Below are 25,654 nucleotides of genomic sequence, written 5' to 3'. Positions count from 1 at the left end.
TTTAACTGTGCAGTCCTAATTAAGCAACTTTTTTTATAAGGAACTTCTCTTACGATTTTTTTTTAATTAGGGTCGAATGGTTTTTCGTATTAATAGATATCTTGCTTACACCCCATGTTCCCTTTGTGCTCAGTTATACACAGAACTCACAGTTAATGTCACAAATCCACTGTCTTTCCCATAAGAACGGACTCTTTTTGCAACCACAAATTTGTATTTAATTTCAGGATTTAGTACTGTCTGTTAGAGAGCTTTTAATGCAAACATTCCCCAAAAGGAAAAATGCAAACTAGAAAATTACTGAGGGAAAGTAACTTCTGTAACTGGTTTGGGTGGATATTTTCAGCTTGCTAGTAAAAATCTCTTTGCAAGTCATAAAAACCTCATTATAATTTTGAAACACACTTTATGACTATGCATCAGCTCTACTGCCTGTGCAGTTCTCAATGCTTTAACACAGTTACTGGAGCTGCTCAAAGACATCAGAAATAGAAACGCTCTGCTCCTTGTTGGAATTTCAGTTCATCAGCCAAGCAGAATTACTGCTTTTTCTGGGCAAGTTTTTGAAAAGACATTATTCCCAGCCTACACCCTGTCTGTCAATACATGATGAAACTGTCATTCTAAAATAGTTACTTGTAGAGTGGAGTGGTTCTTGCTTGCACACAGTGCGACCAAACCTACTTGCTGCTGGAAATTGGGAGTAGTAACTAAAAGAAGAGTACAAACTGCTGTCTTTACCATGCAATCATCCATGATAAATGGCTGATGTACTGGATGAAGAAATGTTATTTTTATCTATTTATCAAGGCCATGTCCTAGTTTATTACACATTTGTATTTACAGAGGCACTGAGGTTTGTCTGCATCCCAAGGTTGATGAAAAGCGGAAGAATGGGATGTGGTAACATGACTGTGGATATCACAGGCTACATCTTCATGTATACTTCAGGGCATTGCAACCTTACACACTTGACAGTCTGAGATGATTTGCAGCCCTGAGACCTTCAGGTTCCTCTTCCAAAGTTTAGGAAGAATGAGATACTTTGGAAGGGACTCCTGAGATACTGTCAGAGCTGCAAGCTGTATAAAGTCACCCATTAATAAAATGAGGCTTGTGATGGAATTTAAACAGTCTGGAGTGTATCTGCATGATTCAGATCTCTTGCTTCAGGTGAGCAGGTATGACTGCAATACAGGACAGGGTCATGAAATGCTATCTCTTCAGGTTCCAAAAGAGGCAGAGCTGGGATAGATGGTGCTGAGCTGAACAGCTGCCTCCCCCTAGGCCTAAATGCACTGCTCCATTTTTCACAGCCATGCTGTTTCTGGAGGCAACCAAGTCATTCTTGGCTCTAGGCTACTTACACAGTGCATTATCACATCATTTAGACACTAAATGAAGTGGTTGAAACCAGGTGCCTCCCTTCTCCTGAATATTCACTTGGAGCTACCTACAATTCAGCCTGCAAATATAAATAGCCAATGTTACTCTGTTTAATATCTAACTCTGATATTTCCAGCAGGAGTGCGGGAAACTCCTCATTATCTTCACATCCACATTTCCTCACTTTTTTTTACTAACTTTTTACCTACTGTGTAGGAGTAGCAGACCCACCCCTCCCTCTGTTTATGTGCAGTGCTAAATGGAAATGTTCAGGTACTTTCTGCAAAACTGCGAGGATCATGGATGCAAATCTGAGTTAGGTCTCAGACTATGCACAAACAGAAGATAAGGTGGCTTGGCAAGTTTAGCAGAGCATAACCCTTCATTTGAATGTATTCTTAATTATATACTATAGTATGCCGCCTTAGCCTCACAGAACTCTTGTTCTCACAGGCAGAGAAGATGCCTTCTGGGGAGGAACCATGCATTTTATTTATTGGGTATGTCCAATGCAAGAAACCTACAACCTTATGCAAATATTAACCAAGCCTTGGAGGTAGCCAGAAATCAGAGAGATTACTATCGTCATGGTTATAGAAATGGGAAAGAGTTAAAAAGGAGACACTGTAGCCAATAGTTTGGGATGTACAGCAGGTTATCTGCTTTAACTAAAAGCATTTGTTATAATGAAAGCAACAGTACAGTAACCAAACAGACCTCTGATCAAAAATAATAGTCTCTCCCTTATTTCTACCTGAAAATTTTATTAACTACTTCAATTTGTGTTGTGTCAAAGTTGGACATTGTGACAATCTTAGCAGTTTCTGACTGCTCCTAGAGATCCATTTCCCATTCTGAACATCACTGGGGCCCATAGACCATGAGAAGTGACACCCTCCTTTGGAGATCCCAAATAGAGCCTGTTCCAACATAGAGTGGACAGAGAGCCATTCTGCCCTCCTAACTCAAAGTCAACGGTGTTGCCTGACTTGATAAAAAAAAATCAATAATCACTGTCCTAACCATGAGACTAAAAATAGAACAGGTCAAGGGTAGCCACCTCATAGCCTTATCCAAAGTCTTGTGAACTTCTGCAGGATGGACTGAGAGGGTCCTAGGAATAGGTCTCCCAAATCCCCAGAAATGCTCTAACCATCACATTTTTTCACTCTTTATGAATTGGTACTGCTGTTTCCATTCAAAGTGCTGCTTAGTTAGGAAGGGGTTCAAGGTTTTGGGTAACAAAGGGGGATGTCTACCTTAAAATTCTGGCCAGGGTAATCAGCTAAACAAGGTCGCAAAATAGGTTTGCACATTTGTACATGGTCATCCATGTTTGCATGGATGCTGTTTGCATGATTCCAGTTGCAGCACCTGGCAACTGGTGCTCTCTGGGAGCATGCCTTGGGTCAAGGCAGGCCAGGGAGTGCTACTCATTGGCCATTAGAGGTAAAGCAGTGGGGTAGTTCAGCTATATACATGAGTCACAGTGTACCACCACATAGTCAGAAGATGGACCACCACCCATTTTATTTACTAGGTTAGACTACTGCCAGTGGCATTGATGGCATACTTCAATTTAGGGGAACGCAAGTTAATCCTTTTAATCTCTGTGTTAACATGCAACCCCATTGCAAGCCGCCTAAACTCCAGCTGGGGACAGGAAGGCAGACACAACACTGTGCCCTGCATACCCAATGAAGTAGCATCTGAGTCTTCAGGCACACACTTCTGCATTCACTGACTGTTCCTTCACCACACTTAATATGCCCTGCCCTTGCAAGTAAAATAAACCTACATTACCTGTCTGTCACACTACCACTGCTTTGTTTAGACCAAGCATCAAGTTGTAGGTGTGTTGTAGGGGACTGTGCAGCTGATTTGTTTCAAATCACACTATCACCAACAGTTTTACAGTTCACAGATACACAACACAGAAGAAGCAACTTTTGAAACAAAGCCACGTGGCTAAAAAAAGTTCTCTTATAAACAGGGGGAAGATAAAAAAGCTACAGAAAGTCTTACAGAAAGTTTTCTACCCTGTGAGACACAGAAACAGTAAATCCAAATCCCCAGTTTTGTGACAGACAGAACTGTGGTACTGCAATCAATGTAATTCTGACTTAAGCCTCCTAAAGATCTCCCCCTTCTCTCACAGTCTCTGAGCACTCAAGACCATATCCTAAATGTTCTCTTGACTTCAGAACTGAAGCTACATCACAAAACACACCAGAATAATTTTTTTTAAGAAATTATGCCACAAAGAGCCTTCAAATATTTTTAGTGTTCCATTCCTACAGCAGAGAAGATTGTTTCTTCTACCAGCACAATGCTCTGAAAGATTTTTGTAAGGCTGACAAGAGACTGCAATGCACTACAGCAAAGACTCTCAAACTACCAAGATTTTCTATCTTCACTTCCCATCGGAAAGCTCATTCATGACAGTTAAGTACTCAGATGAATCAGGTCTGAAGCTATTACAAAGCATAATGAGGAAATGCTCCGAGCCACCCAAGAACTTTTTCTATTTTCAGTGGATAGGATAAAGGAGATGCTAACTAATGACTAACACGGTTCTTTATCATCCAGTGGTGTGTGATGCTTTATTTAATGTGAGAACATGCAATAAATAATACAGCACCATATCATTTTTAGAGATCACAGTTCTAATGTTTCTCACTGCTGAAGTTTGCATTCTAAGACCTGTCTGGACTATGTCAAGTCACACACAAGTTTAATCCCCTCTTCCCCACCCGCTCAGACTTTAACAAGTATTGCTATGATTTTGTTTTCAATAAAACTCTCAACAGTATTTATACGTAGCATTCTCCTTCAGCACAGGAGAATGCAAAGTGAAATCAAGCAGCAGATGACTGTTCACCATAAAATGAGTAATCATTTATGTTCCACGCTAAAATAAATGCAAACAGAAAACCAGAAAGCACACTGTTCTAATGTCTTCATTGACTTCAACTTACCTCTTTTTTATTTCTTTTAAACAAGGGTTTTCTAAAAACATTTTGAGCCTTACTCATTTTGTTTTCTTTGGAAAGCCTGAAGTGAAACATCTATCCTTTAAACTTGATGTCTTCATTACTTGCGTTTTCCAGCGGCATAGGAGTGATGGTTACACTCCTTCATTACGTATTCTAGTTTAACCACACAGCTTCTCAAAACAGCCCCCACTAAAATGAGCTGTGACTCTGGATTTACACTCCCCATCACCATCACTTACGGTTACCGATGAACAATTTCACTTCTAAGCACACACATTTCCCCAACAGCTGAACTGCTCCAGTTTTCTGTGTTTTTCTTATTATAACTAGCTCCTTCATTTCAATGGCATCACAGTTGAGCTCAAGAAATGCAACGCTCCAGCTAGTGCTTATTTTTACTCAAGCAATTACAGAAAAAAGTTGACACTGACATTTACCAAAATATTTCAGAGCACAAACACCACCCGCTGAGCTGAACATGAAAATTCATGCCTGCTAGTCTTGTTTTTCTCCTCAGAGTATGACTGATTAGACTCATGCCTGATTTTAACGAAATTTCCAGATCTTTGCTAAAATTATATTTGGTAGGAAAAATGCCTAAACATGTAGCTGAATTTCTGTTCCTATTACATTATTACTTGTCTTTGATGAAAGGATACAGCAAGACATTCTAGACCATTTCATAGCATTTCATAAGTTTAAAACTTTATATGCTGAAGGAAAATTCTCTACTAATGAAATTCTCTACTAATGAAAGCCTGCAAGGAACTGCTTTCATTTCTTTCGTAGACACCTATGAAAATCCTAAATTAGTCAGTCTGGATGCTTCTTGCTCAAAAGCATTAGGCAGCACAGGAGCACTGGTCCTTTGATACTGAAGCTAGAGCAGGAACATTTCTCTGCCTTCCAAAAGTCCCACTTGTGATTTGGTTACTGGTCATGACCCCGTTGTTTATTGTATATGTGAATTGTAAGAATTACTGGAATTCTTGTAAATCCCAATTAAATAAAGGGTAAAAGAAAAGCCCACCTGTAATCACACACCATGTAACTGCATGTTAATGGCCTGTTCTGTACCCTACTGGGATATCTTAAGAGTAATGCTACAGCATTATACTCAATTTCAAGAGGCCATAGACATTTTAAAATGAATAAAAATTATTTATATAATTACAGTAATGACTACAGCTCATGCCTTATTCACAGCAAGTAAAAAAACCATGCTGGCGTTTATGTAAATATTACTAATGCATACACTATGAAAAAGTAACTCATGTTAATTAAAAAACACCTTAATTTCAAAAGTTTAACAGAAACAGTTACACTGAGCATTGCAATCTTTCAAAGCAGAATAGAAGCTGTTTACAAGGATCCAGCAGTAATTGATATCCAGCTGCTTGGAGCTGGGCTGCCAATTGAACATGTAGTGAAAGTTGGGCTGAAATCCCCTCTTATTTGATGGCAGCAGGAGTCATGCTGCTATTTCCTATGAGCTGGAATTTCGCCCCAGTCTTTACATTCTTCGTCGGTCATGGTGGAGCAGCCGGAAGATGATGATTAGAGAGCAGTCAAGTAGACTCACAGTTCTAAAAATCCAATCTTCAAGCACCTGTAAGGTCTAGGGGAAGGAGGAGGGGGTTTATAGCACAGTTAAAAGGAGTCACTCTAAAAATGGGCAAGTGGCCATTTCAGTAACAGAGCTGATGGCAGGACACTGCACACCACTACTAGAAGTAAATCTGAGGTTGAGTCCTTGGTGAAAACACTGTCATACTGGCCTTTGGCTAGAAAGGAAGGCAAGCACAGCATGTGAACAAGGAAGTGCATGTATGCACACAAGGCTGAACAATTCCAGGAGCATAACAATTTATCTGCATACCTAAAAGACCTTGCTAAGAAAAAAAAAAAATACAGTTTTTTAGCATTTAAACAATTGCCTACATGAACATGATTTCAAATCCAACTTTACACATTCTTGATAAACTGAAAGGCCTCAGCATTGAAGATAAAACATTTCTAGCACCAGCTACTGGCTTGAAAGTGAATACTTACAAGAGATGAGTATAGGAAGACACGCTGTCTTTCACTGAGAAAGTGTTTTAAGGCAATATCCAAAATCACAATATAGCCACCACAGAAACTGCTCCAATGTTCCCTGATTCTTTATGGTACCTACACAGGTTCCACTGCTGAGGGACAGTAAGAACTAGATTGGGTCTGTCCTCCTCCTCCCTGCCATGTGCCCTGGAATGCCAGAAATGTCCAACATCTGTACATCACTAGTTGACATAACGCAAGCTAATTTCTTCCTATAGCTCCTAAATCCCTCTGTAGCCATTTTTATTAGCCATATTAGCCACTATCACTGGCAAGGAAATTGGTGAGGATTGCTGTCTTTCCTTACCACTAATCCAATTAAAAAGTTGTTCAATACAGTAGTAAATGTTTAGATAATTAATACAAGTGACAGATTTCTGAACATTTCCCAGAAGGGAACCGACTTTTAACTGGTCTGGCCAGATGTGCTCCTGCAGCACACAGCCCAGGGTTGGTTTTTCTTCTTTGCTCTCAACAAAGAGCCAATTTACTTGCATTTCCACCAAGGACTATTTTAGGAACGGAGACAGTAATTTCTGAATATACACTATATGTATAAAAGGAAGAGGTAAGCAGTTCTCCATTTCCATCACTTTGTAGAACTCCATCATCCATTTTTATTAATAGTTATGGCACTCAGGTATGCAGCTAAGAAACTGAAGAACATGAAGGTTGTTATTAGAATCATTTCTGGCTAAAGACAAGGAGCAGAACTGCATCGCAACCCTACTTTTTTCATTATTTAAAGGTGTGTTAAAATATACCAAGATTTTCAGGAAATCTGTTATTTGGCTTACATAGTAAGCTATGCCTTGTGCACTGTGTTCTAGACTAAGTTGTATTTTAAAATGGTGCACAAAATTAAGAAACTTTACATGATGCCAGTGAGTAATCTGTGCTTTCATAAATACAGTAGTATACATTTTATATACAGATCCTGGATGGAAGCCTCCAGGAGGGCTGTTAGCCAGCCATCCACAGAAGGAAAGGAATGAAGATGGTGGGGAGCGTGGTGGAGGGTGCCACACCTAGGCAGACTATTGACGCTAGTCCCACAAGCACGGATGCGAGCACGCTCCTCTGGTCCCGAATAATCATCTTCACAGTCTCACAGAACTGGAAAAAAAAAAAAAAAAAGAAAAAGTGCAAAAGATGAGATTTAAATAGGAAAGCTTTGACTACAGAGCTGGCGATGCCTACTCTCGGGACAGAGCAGCAGTTGCTGCCCCAGCTCTCACAGGGACTCCCCGGAGAGAGGGCAAGAGGGAAGAGCCGGGCTGGCACCGCATCACGCCCAGCATCAGCCCCGGTACTGCCTGTGGCTCCGGCTGGAACCTGTAACTTCAGAGCATTCTAGTAGCGTATTCATTGTTCTACTAATTCAGCTTCGCTTTCCTCGCCGCTTGAAGCCAGCTGAGGCCGGGCCCGCCGCCGTCCCGAGCAGCTCCGCGCCGGCGGCACTGCCCGCTGCGGGAAGAGCGGCGTCAGCGGCGGCCGGGCCGGCGGGCGGTACCGGCACCCCCGCCCGGGGCCCGCGGCAGTGCCCGGCCCAGCTCCGGCGAGCGGGGTCGCCGGGGGAAGGGCAGCGCCGCCGCAGGCCGGGCCGTACCTTGTCGGTCTGGAAGCTGACCGGGGCTCCGTATCGGCAGTGGGTGACGAAGTGTTCGCAGTTGTTCCAGAGCAGGCTGTAGGCCGTGGTGCCCACCAGCTCCTCCGCCCGGTGGGCCGCCTCCTCGCTGCCCAGCACCTGGTCCTCGAAGAGCCGGTCCATGTGGTTGACCAGGATGCTGCCGCCGTAAGCGAAGTCCTCCACCGTGTCCACCCGGACGCTGGCCGTCCTGGCGATGACGCCCAGGATGAGCCGCTTGTTGGTCACCACCTGTTGGATCTGCCGACGGTCGCCGGTGATAGTGGGCAGGATATCGGGCATCAAGTGAGCGACGCGGTTCTCGCCCAGGTAAATGCCGAAGTGGATGAAGAGCGTGCGGGGCACCTCCAGCAGGTCTCCTCGCTTGAAGCAGCTGGTGTCGTAGTAGCTGGGTGCAGGCGGTGGCGTTTCCCCGCCGGAGCCCGCGGGCAACGGCCGGATGTGGACGAGGAGCAGCAGCTTCTCCAGCAGCAGCGAGGCCGCCTGCGGCACCGGGTTCTTCATGGTCGGCGGGGGAAACCCTCGGTGCCTCCGAGCAGCTCCTAGCCCCCGGCACCGCTTTTCTAAGATACCGGCGGGGCGGGGCTGGGCGGGCACCCGGGCCGGCCCACCGGGTGAGGGGCGTACGGGGAGCGCCCGCCCCGAGGACCGGCCGGGCTTCACTGGGGGTGCGGCGGCACCCTGAGCAGAGCCAGTGACCCCCGGTCTGGCCGTAGCGTCTGCCCGGCCCTCGGGATGGCGTGGTGCCCGCAGCCTGGAGCCGGGAGCCGCCCGCAGCTCTGCCCCGTCTACCGCCGGCGCTGCCCAGGTAGAAGTGCACGGAAAAGTGTGTGTAAAGCTCTTCGCCCGCCCCGGGGAGAGCAGCGAAGGGCTTCCGGGGCCACAGCCGCTTCGTGCACCTTCCCCCGCCGGCGGGACCTCTGAGGGGCGCCGGGTACCCGCGCCGGCAGTCGCGATGGGCAAGCGGGGATCGGATCAGGGGGTGGCCGGGCGGGCTGCCACGGCGCTCGCACGGCGGCGGGACAGGAGGGGGAGCGTCTGTCTTCCCTGAAAGAAAACAGGTCTCCGAGGGAGAGCGGCAAGTCACATTTATAAATTAATTCGCCCCAAAAGTCCGCCAGCTAAGAAAGAGTGGGAAACGGCAGAGCGGCATTCCCGTGCGTTCAGTTTCATGCTAATCCATTATGTAAATGCTAAATCCTGGCAACGGATCCCACAAAAGAGCAGCCCTGTCAGGTCAACAATGCCGCCTCGATCGGGCTCGGAACTTTCAGTAACCAAGCAGGTTCCCGCCCCCTTGGGGGCGGCGGGATGATGGATGGGACAGACATTCATCTTACCTGGAAGATGACAGGGCGCGGAGAGTGGCAGGGGAGGTGGCCGTGGCTGCAGCCTTTCACCGAGTCCCCGCCGCGCCCCGGGCCCGCTGCCATGGATCTTTGTTCGTGGCGCAGCCGCTCCGGCCCGGCGCTGGCTCTCCGGCTGCAGCGGGGAGCTTTCGCCTCTGAGAAACGCGGAACGGGCGGAGGGAGGGGGAAGGAGGAAGGGATATGCCTGTAAGAATGCTGGAGAAGTTTGTTGGAGCATCTTCCTTTAAACTCGGGCAAACACCGCAACCACAGGATGCCAAATACGCAACGGGGAAACGGGAAGAGGAGCGCTGGTGTGTAACAGCTTGGCAGCTCTCTACAGGCAAACCGCGTTGAAACAGTAGGTTATTTTTCTCTCCTCAGTCACTTTAAACGCTGTGGAACACGAATGAGATCTCTAGACCACCCCAGAGCTGTAGAATCCCTTTGGTCACACCAGCAAAAAAAGAGAAAACGTTCACTATCCCTTTTCTTTCCATTAGCAAACAGCTCTGCTCTTCGGAAGGCAAAGGGGATGTGAAGGACCCAGCAGGTGAGAGCCTTCTACCACCACAGATACTGAACCAAGGTTCAGGATCTTGTAAACATGAAAACTTATTGATGAAGCAAAAGCACGTTTCCCCACTTCCTCAGAAAAAAAATATTTCAGGGGAGGGGGTTACCTCATTACTTGTCAACAAAAATGATGGCTGGTGCCCTCCCATTTCCTCCTGCTTGGAGCAGAGAGCACCTTCCTGGGAAGCTAAGACTATCCTCATCTTGCTTCATCTGCAAAGAAAGGGGCCCACCATAACCTCTTGTTCAGTTGCTGATTACAGGCCAGAGCGCCAGCACTACTTAATAGAGTGATCAGGCCTTTGGGATTTTCTCTGGAGCCTCAGCCAAATTTTTATGCAACAGAAGCTAACACCTCTCAAGCATACTTCAAATCACATCACTTAAAAAGAGTGATACACGTTATAGATATAGATGTAGCTTATGATGCTGGTACAGGAACGCCGTGGATTAGCCACCAGCCACACAATTATGTAATTAAACCAGCACATTTTCAAATACAGATGCTAAAAAGTATATTTGTAAGGTTTGAAGCTTTTTCTCTTAGTAAATAAAAATGGGCGGAGGAGAAGGAGGAACTTCTAACTTTAACTAGTGCATTTTTTTCATGGACAAGGGAAAAAAAAAATTTAAAACACCTCATCCTGATAAAGGGTATCACCTGTTTGATGATGGTCACGGCAGCTGGTCCAGAGCTGGAGCCACAGAAGGTTGTCAAACTCCACAGAAAATCCTGGCATGGAAAGGTTCCTGTCTCCCTCCAGTGTGGATAAGCACCATTTCTGCCCTGTGCTGCCATCTCAAGATTCCCCCTCTCCCCCCTCCCTAAAGCTGTCTAGCTAGGGATGGTCGTTGCTGATATAGGTGGTAGATGCTTCAGTCCTACCGTTCAGGTTTCTCTTTCCTGTCCAAAGGAAGGTAGAGGAATTCAGCTGAACTCCCTGGCAGATAAAGACACTTCCCAATGGGATCTTGCACGTGGAGGCATCCTTTGTTTGCTTTCTTCATGCCAGTGAGCTTTCATCCCAAAATCACCAGGGTTCATTTCAAGTAAATCCAGAAAGAAAACAAGGATGAAACGGAAGAAGAGGGATTGCCATGAGAAGGAGATTCAGTCTTACCACATGGGAGGGTTTCAAAATAGTAAGGTGAAAGGTGAGACATTTCTGCAGTGTAACTTCCTCATACCTGAGGCACTGAAGAGCTTCCTCTCTCCCTCCTTCCCCCCACAACCACTCACTCCCTCACTCTCAAGCCCAGAAACCCCAGTGAACAAGCCCAAAAGGCATTACAGAGCAGACAGGTCTGTGGAATCCACCCAGGTAATGTTTCGCCACTACCTTGCAACTGTTGTGAGCATTACTGTCTGTAAAGCACTTAATACAACACAAAGTAATTCCTGAATGAAACTATTCAGATTCTTGAAAAGCAACCTGCAACCCAACATTTTTGGCTTTAAAACGCAAGGGGTTGCACTTCTATTACTGTCAAACTTCCACAGTGCACCACAATGTAAGGTATTCTTACCATAATTTTTCATCTGAAAGGGGGAAGAAAACATGTATTTTGATGGAAAAACATCTCCACTGGAGATGGCAAAACTAAAAATACACATTGTTTGTGCATCAAGCACTGGCACAGCCTCTCGGGTGACTTTTGTATAACAGCTTTTGTACCTTCAGTACACAAATTTAAGTGGAAAAATCACTTTGGAGTATTAAATATAAACCCAAAAACATTGAGGAAGTACTTGTTTGGACTGCTAACTGTTGTGGAATAATTTAATGATAAAACCCATGCTTTATTTTTGAAAGTTAAGCTGAAATGCAGTAAGAAAGCTGTGAGAGGTAAGAATGCAGCCTTTGTTTAGTAGTGCAGATGAGCCACAGTACAAAAACTTCAGTAAGAGGTGTAAGGCAGTTTCCATTACACTGAAACTCCTGTATTAGAAGGAACCTTATTTTATGCACAAGACATTACTATTTCCATCCTGCTCTCACAGCTAACACAGTAGGGAAAAGGCAGGAAAGGCGGGGAATTGGATGGGTAAGTTCTTGCCTATATGAGGAACAGACCTGGTTTAACAAGCAGGCAAAATGAATTTTTTACTGACTGAAGTTAAAGCAATGCTGACTGCATACATGCTCACCTTTGTGTACAACTTGTATTTAACCAAACCTTTCTCAATTACTCATGCTTTACTTTTAGATCATTTGGGACTGCTGAAACAAGCATAGTTTCCTGAATTCAAAACATGTTAAGACATTCAAGGAGAATAAAGCCTTTGGAGAGGGATTTTTGGAGGGTATAATTTGCAAGAAGAGTATCTGAAAGGTAATGCCATTTGGTTTAAGCTGGTGTGCTGAAAGAAATAATGGACAGAAAATACATTTGTGAAGGATGGTTTCACAGCATCCAAAAGGGCTATTCCAGAGATAAAAAAGAACACCTTTGTATTCCCACATCCAGTCCATTTGAACACTCTATCATTCTTTTCAACAAATTACAGCTGCCATTATAGAGCTGTAAGTGACCAGCTCTCCAGAAAACAGTATCATTTACTCTTTTGGGTTTTGTATTTAACAAAGACTAGGGACAGAACAGACAAAATCTGAACAAAGAAGGGAACCAGCAAGAGAATGCATGAAATTGCAGGCAAGTCAAACAAACCCAAACAAAGAACCTTTGAACTAAGTATCACTCTGTTCCAGTAGAAGAAACAACATAGATTACTAAAAAAAATTTATACTTTATAAATGTTCACTTTTATTCAGAAACTTATTGCATACACATTTCCAGAGTCACTTAAACAGCATATTGAGTGAACTGCAAATATTTACTGTAGCCTTTTTATCCTTGTAGGTTTGCTACTGAGGTCTATCACTTTCTTTTTTACTTCCTCCCAATAGGCTTTCAAATTATTAAGGAGAGTTTTCTAACAATCGATGACTGTAAACATAATAAAACCTGCATGCCATTTTCCCTTTGAAGTTATTAACTTGGCTATTTTTCTGCCATGAAGTAATGACTCATTTTTTACAACCTGACTGAATCATGCTGTATACATGGATAGTACCTATGACTTGCTCAGGGAATATTGTGTTTAGATAGATAAAGCATTCATTTATGATACCTTCAATTCAAATTAACAAAACCACAGAAAAGGTGGGAACAATTTATTGCATAGTACTCATTAGCAAGCAAGAGGCTAGGAAATTAGTAACAGTGATAGCACTGGAAGTTCAGGAACAACTAACAGATAGGTTTGGTGACCATTACAAAAATAACTTATTTCCATCATTTTGTCTGGTATTAGTAATGCCTCATTTTTTCAGCACTAAAAAATTAATAAAATCTCCCTAAAATAAACAAAAAAAAATTTTTCTGAATATAAAATGCCTGAACATGTGGAGTAATATTTTTATGGCTTCTGCAGAGAAAATACAGTTATCAGAATTTCCACCTTGCTGTTGTCCCAGAAAGTATGATACAGATTTTTAAGTCTCTTTTTAATGAGGTGAAGAAGTATCCCAATTTGAACATGCTAATCATATTGTGCAGGAAGGGAGATGGAGAGGTAGTAACTGGGAGTCAGAAGAAAGACAGAGTACACTGCATTCAACATGGTTTTCCTTCACAGCAGAAGACACATTTTTGTGGCAAGGGCAATGCAAATGACAGTCAAATAAACTTAATCCAGGCATGACTCTGCTGCACAAATCAAGGATTTAATAGCCCTGGAACAAAACCAGGTATCCCTCCACCACCCAGCCCTGCTTCATCCGTGCCAGGATTGCACCATCACAAGAAGGAGTGAGCGGGCAGACTCCCCTTTCCTCATCTTCAAATTTATTACCACACTAAGATCTGCAATTTACTACTACTCAGTGCTTTCAACTGAAGGATTAATTAGTAAAAGATATTGGAAAATGTAATAACAAAGTCTATCATTAACCAGAGAAAGTGCTGGAAGTTTGGTGGATCACCACCAAAGGTCAGCATTTACGACCAGTCACTGTATAACAGTACCAATTATTACTTTATTGCCCAGCAGGGAAAACTGTTCCCCAGTACCAGACAGTGCTGACTTCCCAGCAGTGCAGAGCAGGTTACCCAGGCTCACTCACTGCACAGGACAAACAGCTGACAGGACAGCAGTCCATTCGATTTTCAAATAAAGGCTGAGAGAAGGAAAAGAGAGATCGACCCAACAGGAGGTAATTTCCATCTTGAAACAAAGATTATCTCATCTCCTAATTAAATGTCGTGTTGCAATTTGATTAAGAAATAAATTAATTCTTCATCCACTGTATTATCTAGACAGGAAATGTTATCAGGCACAGATAAAGCTATTAGTCTGGTATTACTTGAAACATTTGCTAATCTGTGCCATATAGCTAAGCCTCTGAAAAATAACTGTCAAATTTCTACTCTTTAACTTTAAAAAAAAATCTCCTTCAAGAAGCCAGTTCTTGTTTATAACATGTTTTCACACCACTCAGTGTTAAAAGCATATATATTAAACACCTGTTATTCTATCAGTGATTTTAAATCAGGAACATTTTTAATCTGGAAGTCCAACAGCATCTGTCCAAGTGCTTTACCCTGTAAGAAAAAGAACCAAACCAACATTAAATTTTACTATCTAAATATTCTACCACCTTTTTAAAAGAAGTTTTAAAAAATGGTTTAACATGAGTATTTTTCCTATAATCAGTGTGAGAATTCAGTCTGTTTTAAGTTTTTTGAATTTTCAAGCATCCAAATCTGAATAGATTGGACAGTGTCTTCATTTATTTGGTACCTAGTGCTAAAATCAATTTATTTGGGGTTCAGTTCTACTATCTAATTCATACATAGCACCACCTTATTCTGTGAGCAGTCTTCTTGACTATGCTGAGATTATTTGCACACACAAGCATTTCTGAGCCTATGAGCACAGCTGTGCTTTGCTGTAGCCATGGCATTGCTTGGGATCTCATCTTCAGGTTTAGAAGTTACAAATATTTAATACTTAGATTGTACACTTGCAAAAAAAAAAAAAGTTACTTTCACGTAACATCATCCACACAAAAGACATATCCATCTGTTTTTCATGTTTGTATTATTTATCAGTACTTTAACTACAGAAGGCATAGGCTAAATGAGGAGTTGTAGTACAGTGCATGGTTCCTGTATATACTCGGAAACAATCAGAATTATCTACTAAATCCACGTTTTTCAAAATATGAAAGCCTTTCTGATAAACTGACTTTGCTGGTGCATCTAAAAACTCGTAGTCTTCAAATCAGTTATGCTCTTTATGATGTGCTATCTTAATAGTACACATCTTTTTCACCAAATATTGTAAATCCACTTTCTACTTTCCTATGTTGTTTTCAAACCTTACAAAATTAAATAGACAATGTTCATTAATAGGAAATTAAGAGGAACTAGAGTGAAACCCAAGAGCTTACAGTTCCAGCCCAAAAGCTGGTTATGAAGAGACCTATAAAAGATGTCTACACTAAAATTACTGCTTTGATACATGCCTGTGGGTCACTTCTTAGGGATGCTACGCCACCACCACCAAGGGAATTCTTCAGAACAAAATTTAATCCATGGACTCCTGGCAACTCATATCTGTAAAATAAAACTGCACATTATTTCTCAGGAGATTCTGGAAGGAACACTTGTAGAGAACATCAACCAAAAGCTGGCATGCAAAATTTTCATGCTTCTGATCACATCCCACTGCTGAGTCAAGTCTAAAAGGTAACAAGATTAACACAAGGTCTTACCTGCCTCCTTATTCCTTCCTCTTACTCCAAATTAGCAGTCCTTAACAGTTTTAAAGTTGAACCATAAGGTAACCATTCTCCTCTATTCAAAACTCATCCATTTCTAATAAAGTTGTTTCTAGAGTTCTTTTTTTCTACAAGTTAAAACCCATATCTGTAAGCCAGAAGTTCAAGATCCAATAGGAACTCAGACAACACAATGGGCAAAATGCAGTATTTTTATTAACTCCTAGTTCTGATACTGTAAAGTACAATCACTTAATTTCTGGAACTCCCTTCTGCTAACAAATGTCACCAGCTCATTGGAAAGACATCCTCTTGGTTCCTGAGAAATACCTATGAGTCACTACATCACTCTTACGACAAACAGGCAATTTTATAGCAAATTAAAATCAGAGCTACATTTCAACACTTTCCTGGAGCCACGTACTTTGTTCAGATAAAATTTTATTTTAGTGGGACAGACCTATTTTTCTGTTCCATTGCCACTGTAAGCATTTTTCCATCCTTGCTTTTGACTGGTGCAGTTCCAATTTGGAAACTTCTGGAGCAGTTTGGCAAATGGCTCTGTAGTTTCCTATTGTTTCAAATTCCATAAATAGGTCTACAGTATATTTCCATTTGCCTCTCCTTGCAGTTCTTCAATGTTTTGTCATCTTCCTTCTCTTGTTGGTTTTCTTTGGTTTTGCTTTCCTCCAATATTTTCGTCATCTAAGGACTTGATAGCTTTGCTTTAATTCCACAGGAAAGGATTTAAATCAGAACGTCTTCAAACCATGAGGAACAACAGAGAAAAATTATATCCAATTCTCACTCTGTCTCCAGATGTTTGACTGCTGCAATTTAAATCATGCTTCCTCCAACACCACTTATTTTTCTTTAGTCACCTATCTGATCTTCATCTCTTCGCCACAGATTCTTCAAATCTTTCCCCTGATATAGCCGGAAATTCTTGCAGTGCTCTTACACTGTTGATATTGTCACTTTGAGGTTTCTCTCTTTCAGCTCCTTTTGAGCACTGTGAAAACCATGGCTGTGACTAGTGTTCACAGCCCTGTCTGCCCTTTTATCTTGGGCATATGACCCAAACCTCTCATGGAAGGAGATGATTCTGCTGAGCAATCTGGCAATCACTTGAGTCCCTGTCGTAAAAAGCACGTAGTCATGGAGTGTCTGTGTCTGTCTTCCAGGCTAAAGTTTTAAGTTCCTTCTACTTTTTCAATACTATACTCTAGTATTACTGTTATTAAGAAAAAAATTGGCGTTAGCATTCTTTTGCCCTTCCTTAAAAACTAGTTGACACGCAACATTATCATGCTTAAAGGCAAATCCACTGGGAAGGCATGAAAGTAGATTAATCCCCCAGTGCTCTACTAGACAACATGAATATGAAGAATAAAGCAGTTTCTACAACAAGTTACCTACCTAATTTACTAAATTTAATACCATAATCAACTATATAGCACAACCAGATGACCCCAAAAAATTTTCTAAAAAACTAAATAAAAATTATTAATCACCACATACCATGAATGCCAGATATCTACCAAAGCACTACACTATAAATTTTACTCTGAAAAGGATGGCAAAGATTCCAGGCAGCAAAGAATTTCACAATTGCCAGATCTTTCCTCAAGAACTAGACTGATGGAATATCGATTCCAGAAGCTAATATCTCATCTCTCAAAAGAAGTGTCATGAAAATCAATCAGGAAAAAACAAATCAGGAGAAAATGAAGAGCATATAAAAGCAGAAAGAAAAAAAGAGTGGAAGAACTTCCTTTCATTTTCTGCAGTTATTTTGGCAGAGGAAGTATGTAATAGAAGCAACAGATCTTAATTTGGAACACTACAAAATGGCACATTCATTTTATTTACTTTGAGAAAATATTTACAGTGGGATACTCTAGCTAAAACTAGGATTACAAAATAACATATAAAGGTCAGCATCTTCACTATTTTAAGGCTTGTTTGAAGCATCTGAGCATCCAAAATATTTCCACATAGAAAATAAACTCGCACAATAAAAGGAAGAAAAACCACTATAACCATCATACAGTCTTAAGCAGCAACAACACATTAACAAAAACGCTGGCAGGCATTTACTCAGCATAATTAAACAATTTAAGTTTAATTAACAGAGATCTAAAGGAAAAAAATTATCTAATTGTACAATTTGATCAAATGTTTTAAGAGCTGCTTTTAAAAAAACAAAGAAAACAAATAAACCTTTCAAAGAATACACTATCTGTGACAGAAACCAGTAAAACAAGGAATATTCACTGTTCCAGCTGAATTCCTATGCTTATGCACAATGGGGTGCATGCTTAACAACTTCCTTTGAAGGGCTGTCCATACTATTCAAAAGTCGGGTTTTCCCTTAAAATGCATGGAAATAATAATGATACAAAATTGTTAAATGCATTTAAATCAAGGAAAAGACAGGATTCTTTTCATCAGAGAAGAGCAGGAACCAAGTCCATAGGCTTAAAGAAGTGTTTGCTTATGAGATATACTGCAGAGAGATACTTATTTTTCCTCTCTAATAAATATATATACAAAAAAGCCATCTAGAAGCTTCAGCATCCACATTTCTTGTTCTTCTCTTGGTGAAAACATTGCATAGAAGAAATCATCTGTAATTTTTTGTATTTCTGAGCATTGGAATGTTCTCAAAACATTACATACACCGTATTTCAGGAGATGAAAACAGCAAAATCTCATAGAATAGTTTTACTATCCTTCTTAAATAACTGACCTAGTACCACTACACAAAAAGTTTCTTATTCTATATCTTAAGGTACTCAGATCTGTTAATGTACTCTAGCACTCTAGTGTGGGAAGCAATCACCTGGGGATTGAAAGACCATCCTTTGCTATTATTTTACCTGCAGATCTGGAAGCTTAATAGTTTTTGGTGCTCTCTATCAAAATAATCCCACCTTTTCTCTGTTTAGTACACCTATTTAATGCTTCCAGTGAAAAGGCATGAAAGGCACTTGGTTAACAGACTCTGTTCTGTAGTGAGGTAGAGCCGTGGTTGGTATGTTTATAGTAGCAAAACTAATACATAGTTTTTAACTACTCACCATTTAAATAAAGGAAAGGAAGAAAAATTAGACAGCAAGGCAGCTCTTTTTTTATGACAGTTACAACTGAAAAATAAACAACTTAAAAAGAAACTACAGAATCTGAAGCACATGAGCATAATCCTTATAATCCTAAATATTTCCACGGAAGTTTTTATTCTTTTTCCCCAGTAGCTTTCCAATTCACTCACAGAGCTCCATTATCACATCATTAAAGGAAGCCAAAACCACAAACAGATAATCTAATTAATCAAAATAATTTGGCTTCATCCAGACAGAGCAAATTTCAACTTTTATTTAGGAACATAAACAGCATTAAGGAGTGGCAATGAATCAATTTCTAGAAGTATCATTAGGAAGCATGACATTTTTTATTTCTTCCCCTCTCTGCTCTGTTTCAGAGGAAATTCAATTACAGTTCTTAGTATCACTATTTATTAGATACATAGATTTGTTAGCACTTACGAAACAGTGGGTGAGATCTGCACTGAGCTGCTTATGAAGACAAAACTAGCACTTACAATTCAAAGATTAGGGGTTAAAATAACTCCAAGCTGTCTCTGAGCTTTGAGCCGTACTTTTCTGACTCAAGCTCTTTGAACAAGCAAAAAGACAGCTAACAGTTTATCCACTACCCATGGAAATACATAAAAGATTTTGGCAAAATCTCCATATTTGCAGAATAACTGACTTTGTATCAAAGCATGTTTTAGAAGATTGTATGGTTTGTGGCAGTATTAAGCTTTTACTTGTTTTCCAAGAGAGAAAAAGGTTTAAAATCTGTTGACTGTTTTACTGGATATCCTTGGGAGAATGAGCTCCATTCATTACCTCATGCTACAAGAGCAGTGTATGTTTCATTCAGTCCCCAGGAAGGGCCCTGAGCATCGGCCATACCACAAAAACAAGAATGTTATGTATGTTGTCTGGCAGAAGATATTCTTTTTTAGATGAGTATCACATAAACATGTCCTGTTTAGGATGTATTCCCTTTCAGGTTTTAAGATAAATTAGTGATGCTTTTTCTTTAAATTCTGGCTTGGTATATGTGGCACAAAGGTGGGTGAGAGTGGGGTACTAGAGGGAATACTTTCTCTAAAGTGAGTGAACTTCATAAATATTAAAATGTTTTGCAGAAACAGGGATAGTATGAGGCCCATTTCTGATGGATCATCAGGCAAGTTTGGACTCCAGACTACACTGGCTGTGTGAATGGCTTTCAGATAGCGTTTTACAGATTTCTAACTCTCAGTTCAGCAGTGGCTCAGGGGCTTGGGAAGTTTCAGCTACTAAGGCTCCTGCAGTTTCCAAATGGTTCAAAACCAGTGGAAAGATAAATTTCTCAAAGGGCATTGGAAGCTATTTCTAGTCGGTAAAGACATTCTGTACTGGAACAAAACAAAGAAACAGCCCCAACACTACTATGCTAATTCTGGGAATTTAAATGCCTTCACTAAACGGATTCACGGCCTTTGTCCAGCTTTGAGAGAGGCCCAAGTTCATGTTCTTTCTCAGTGACTATGCTCAAGTTGTTCTTTAAAATGTCAAAGGAAGATACAGATAAAAACCTAAAGTCACTACACACAAGTTTGCAATATTTACGTTAACATACTTTAAGATAACTTCTGATGCCATCATGTATCTACCATACAACTGTGGACTGAGCAGCAAGCTACTCACCTTGTTACTAGGTCTTCTTCTGGTTTTTCATGCTCTAATAGGTGTTGAAAGTAATTCTCCAGGGCTTGAGCAGTTAAAGTTTTCTTTAAGTATGGATAGTAGAGGGGATGCCGTGCTATCACACCTGTCAGGCATTAACTGGCATTAGTTGAAATAGGAACTGTTAAAACCAATTTGTATTTATCCTTTCAAAACCAATTTGAGATCCTCCGCTTAACTGAAACTGTACATTTGGATCCTCTTTAATGAGCTCCTGAATAAAAAATACAACAGTATGACAGCTCTCCCTCTGTCACTAGAGACGTAGGGTGGAGCATGACACAAAAGAATGCTAAGTGACCACTAAGTGATCTCTGTATTTTTTCTGGCTGCAAACAGTCCCTGCCACACTGAAAGACACCTAAAGAACAACAACATCACAACAAACAACCCACAGGCAGTTCTCTTTCCTTAAATGGTTTTATCTAAGTCATCATAATTAAACACAATAAGGCCTGATCAGTGACTGAAGGCTTGGTCCTTGCCCCACCACTTGCACGGGATTCTGACGTGTGACAAATCAGTTACATTTTTATTGCTGTAAATATGCTTTAAAAGCTTCAGCTAATTTTATGCTGAAGCTGAGGTTCCAGAGCAGGATCAGGAAAAGAGCTTTGTGTCACAGGGACCTTTCTATCTGTGGACTTAAATTAGAGGTCAAGTTTGTTGTTGAAATTGTTGTTCCTTTATATCTGAAGCAGTCTATTAGGTATGCATCATTCATGACTTGGCAATGCTACACTGCGACAGTGGTCAATCATGGGGAAAGAAAAAGAAAAAAAAAAAAAAAAATCAACATTGCTTCATTCTTCAACCCAAATAAAACCAATTTCACAAACAAGGACAAGAAAACTATATTCCTAAATACAAATGAACAAAATTAATCCGTTTTAGCATGACAGCTAATAGCAAATCAAATCCCAAACGCACCTTTAATTCATACTGAGCTTTGAACACCACACGCTCTCATCTTCCAACAAGTAAGAGAGCCAATTGTTGCATGCAGAAGTAAGGAATAGAAGGAATTATTAAACAATGCAAGAAGCAGCACAATCAATGCAAAGAGACTGCATACTGAAATATACCATTTGCATTAGCAATATAACAAAAACATTCTTGTACATACGAGAACAACTTTAGTATTTCCTAACACTGTCAATGTTTTAGCCACAGACATGCTACAAAATTAATATATGAAAATATTATACATGATCAGACAACCAAGAAATTATACTACATAACATATACACATGAAGAGTAGCAACTGATGTGTAAAAGAAACCTTAGAAAGGAAGTTCTTAACTTTTGGGAGCTCAACTTTCCAACCCTAAACAAAAATCTTTCTTTTTAGTATGACATGCTAGTATATTTTCATAGTACTTCAGATTACAACGGCTGCTAATCACAAGACTACAGATATTTCATTTGGAAAATCCGTGTTCAGTACATACTCACTTTTGTTTCAGCACAGTTTAAAAAGTAAAAATCAAGTCATGGTTAAAAAATTAAGACTAGCACTTTGATATGTAACTCTTACATGAAAATCCTATATCATTTCAGAAAGCAAGAGAAAGAAAAATACCTATGTTTGCAGAATTGCCTTTGTCTCCACTTCTAGTATAGGCAAGATCTTCTAAGCGATAAGTATGTGGACCACTTGGCAGATCTGTACAACATAAAAATGAATTCATTTTAATGGTGCTACAAATAATAGCATATTTTGAAGGAGTAACTGTCAGTTTAAGTGCATGCTTTTTGCATTGTTTGCAGTACTTCCGAAAATGATTCCAATCCGTCTTCTCACAGGAGCACCTAGAGAAAAAGAGGTAGACTGGGGGCCAAAATGATGAAGTTGATCCCTCCTGCTTCATCTCCCAAATCCTTTTTACTTTTTTACAGCCAAATACTGTACCCTTCAATATGACTATCCATCTTGGTCTTAGCAATGCAGTATCTCTGAAGGAGCCATAGCAGCTGCTTGTCTTTTCTTGCCTAACCAATAACTTCTGTCCCCTTAACACACAGATCTCTGCTTCCAGTGCAGGTAGAAAATACTTGTAGTTGCTACTGTCCTGATAATTCTGTAACATCTGTCTAATCTGCTAATGCCTGTAGAAAACAGTAACAATTTAAGATTCCTTTTCAAGACAACACATCTCTCATCTGCATTTGCACTGTTGTAACATCACTTATCCAGCTGTATAGAAGAAACCTAAGATTTCTTTTTCAAGTTACTGTTTTTATAAATATCTCAGTATTATACATGAAAATGTATGCTCTATCTAGGAAGCCAATCTCGATTTTTTAACCTGTTGATGTCGGAGTATTGGATGTTCAAGGAACATGGAGGTTGTTGCACTTTGCTAAACAAGTTCATATGAAATATTTTTATCCATCTACATGTCAAAAAGCAAACCCACCCCTGTCCAAATCCAGAAACTCAATATTGTGGGATTCACAGAGTATATACCTAAGGTTTGATGGTTAAGTTACACAGCAGAGACCTCTTGCAATTGTTGATTACTAAGAGTAGTAGGCTGTCACCATCTAGCTCCTGTTCTCTGAAGTGAGAGATGAAGCACCCACTTTGCTACTGAGTTTTTCATTGATCACAGTGTAACGCTGAAACTTGAAGCACAGTCTATATCCAAGCTTTTAGGCAGTGAGAACTGAATAATTTTCAGTCAGTTTTGATTGTGATCCAACTTTCCTACAGCCATATCAACTCTCCTGGCCTCCTTGGCTTTTGAATCCCACCATCAATAACAGACTGACTTCCATTCCTAACTCACAGAAAACTTCTCATCCCTCAGTCCTTCTCTCCTCTGTCCCCTTCCTGTCTTTTTCTAATCCTTCTGGACTCAAGTGGCAGTTCTCCCCCTCTCGCTGCTCCTTGGACACCAGTAAGGGGAATATGTAGAGCAGGGAAGGGACAGCCTTCCTGCTTTGTGACAGCTTCTGGTGCAACTGCTGCTGGTGGCACCCAGAAGAAGCAATTCACAATATCCCAAATTTAAAGGAATTGAATATACAGGGTATTGTAAATCAGTTATGCTGGACTAACTTCATGTTGCAAGGCACAATACAATTTGAAAATACATCAGTCTGTCCTTTCTGTACTATTATTGCTTCTGCTGAGAATAGCAAACTATTTGGGGCTTTTTTCATTTTTAAATTTTTTTTAAATTTTAGGGAGTAGGAGACCCACTATTAAAGGTATTATGCTCCAAATGCTGGCCAGGGGCATCATTTAGAGCACAGTGCACCTACACTATGCAGGCATGAATGGATATGTACTCTGTGAACTGCATCAGGTAATCAGGTAAACACAGCCCTAGCGAAATCATCGTTACCTTTAACTCCTCCCTGCCCACAGAAAATTGCTGACACAGACATGAGCCAGGCTGACATGGGTAAGAGAGAAACTATGTCCAAATCCTACTGGCTGCAGTTTTCATGGACTCTTTCAGAAAGGGAAGCTGAAAGTCTGTGGCAGTGGCAGCTGAACAGATCCCTAAAGTCCATTTGAGTATGGGGTGGGAGATATACTGGATAACAAAAATGCCTTGGTATGACATGACACATAATTTGTATAGTGTATCTGTATTTGGTTGAAGCAGATCAGGCAACATGAGAGGAGCTTTGCTGGCACATGCGAGTGGCAATAACAAGGAAAACAATAATGAAGAACTAGGGGTTCAGCACAGCAACCTCTTCTACTGGCACAGCTGGATCAGAAAATCTTCCCACAATCTACCCAAAAAACAACCTATCAGCATTAAACTGCTTTAATTAAGACCTAAAGTTTTATAATATATACTGGGTCACTGTGAAAGATGAGCTGAAAGAGTGATTAGAATTTAGTCTGGCACAATGGCTCCTCACTGGTAGAAAGTCACGGTAGCATGAAATTTTAAGAGGTTAAAGCATACAATGTAAAAGAGGTAACACAGGAGGTTTGCTTTCAGCTTGAAGCTCACAATCTTTTCCATGTTCACTTGCAAGCAGAAATGTGCCACGAAATTTGGCAAAGAATATTTAAGGATGTATTTATTTAATCGGGGATTATTATTTTTGATTAAACATCTCCATTGAGAGTGGATCTGAAAGTCCAGCTAAAGCTCATTGCTCATTTTGGACATGACTAACACACTTCATACAACACAGAAATCACATTAATTTTAATAATTTCATTCAATATACAATTCAATATACAAAAGAGAGTGCTTCTTCAATATTTGACAATATCTAAATTACATAAGGTGTAGAAATCTTTTCTCCATCAGACATTTTACACAGTCTCTAACAATCTCCCTTTAAACAAAACTAGTTCAAGTCAGTGTTCTGGTGTTCTCATTTATTATTACCCTAATTGATTTATCTTTCATGATCTGTTTATCAGTAAATTATTTTCATTTAATAAACATCTTAAACAAATCTACGAAAGAATTCCCTTCAAAGCTAGGGAAAATGGTAAATTCAAATTCCACCCTCCCAGAACCACATCTAGCAGCATATTTCAAATCCATTTTCACATATTTCTCTTATCTATTCAACAACAACTAACAGTCCCTCACACTTGAGATAACCATGAAACTAAGAAAAATACTTTCCTCTTTTCTAAATGCTGACAGAAAATGCTTTAGCAGAAGCTATTCCTTTTACAGTCTAACCCATTTGTCTTTCTCATCCATGCTGTTCTACATTAAGCCACAGAACTAGGTAACTATTCAGTCACATACAGAAAGCATTTATATTTACAACTAAGGGCAAAAGTTTAGAGATCCTTCTCAGGGGAAACAACCAGAGAAGTTCTGCTGTCTCTCAAAAGTGGGGTTTTGGCTGAAAAAAAGCCTGAAGAATTCAGTAGTTAAATGCTGGTGTCAGGCACCTCAGAAAGTTTTCTCAAATTATAAAAAGTCAACAGGGAGTCCAATAGCTTTTTGCTTCTCCAATATTTAGCACTGTAGTCACCTTGGAAAAAAAACCCAAACCCAGGACCTTTGCTAACCCT

At 40.5% G+C, this 25,654-nt stretch overlaps 2 protein-coding genes across 2 annotated transcripts in view; both read right to left on the bottom strand.

The window, feature by feature from the left end:
- Nucleotides 1–3,963: 3,963 nt before the first annotated feature.
- Nucleotides 3,964–10,237, bottom strand: LRAT (lecithin retinol acyltransferase). The gene is made up of 2 exons (XM_032108223.1): nucleotides 8,089–10,237; nucleotides 3,964–7,595 (listed from the first exon to the last, which is right to left on the bottom strand). Exons 1-2 carry the CDS (start codon nucleotides 8,629–8,631, stop codon nucleotides 7,443–7,445), a joined length of 696 nt encoding a protein of 231 aa, XP_031964114.1. The 5' UTR covers nucleotides 8,632–10,237; the 3' UTR covers nucleotides 3,964–7,442.
- A 2,557-nt stretch (nucleotides 10,238–12,794) lies between these two features.
- Nucleotides 12,795–25,654, bottom strand: part of LOC116444738 — a 56,993-nt gene continuing 44,133 nt past the window's right edge. Inside the window, exons 17-20 of the mRNA XM_032110411.1 lie at nucleotides 22,223–22,306; nucleotides 20,602–20,725; nucleotides 15,584–15,674; nucleotides 12,795–14,657 (exon numbers count right to left, since the gene is read on the bottom strand). Of these exons, the coding sequence (XP_031966302.1) occupies nucleotides 14,583–14,657; nucleotides 15,584–15,674; nucleotides 20,602–20,725; nucleotides 22,223–22,306 (374 nt within the window). The 3' untranslated portion in view covers nucleotides 12,795–14,582. The remainder of the gene's footprint in view (nucleotides 14,658–15,583; nucleotides 15,675–20,601; nucleotides 20,726–22,222; nucleotides 22,307–25,654) is intronic.

This window comes from Corvus moneduloides, chromosome 5, assembly GCF_009650955.1.
Source record: "Corvus moneduloides isolate bCorMon1 chromosome 5, bCorMon1.pri, whole genome shotgun sequence".
In the NCBI taxonomy this organism is placed as follows: Eukaryota; Metazoa; Chordata; class Aves; order Passeriformes; family Corvidae; genus Corvus; species Corvus moneduloides.
This window is presented reverse-complemented; position numbering and strand designations above follow the sequence as displayed.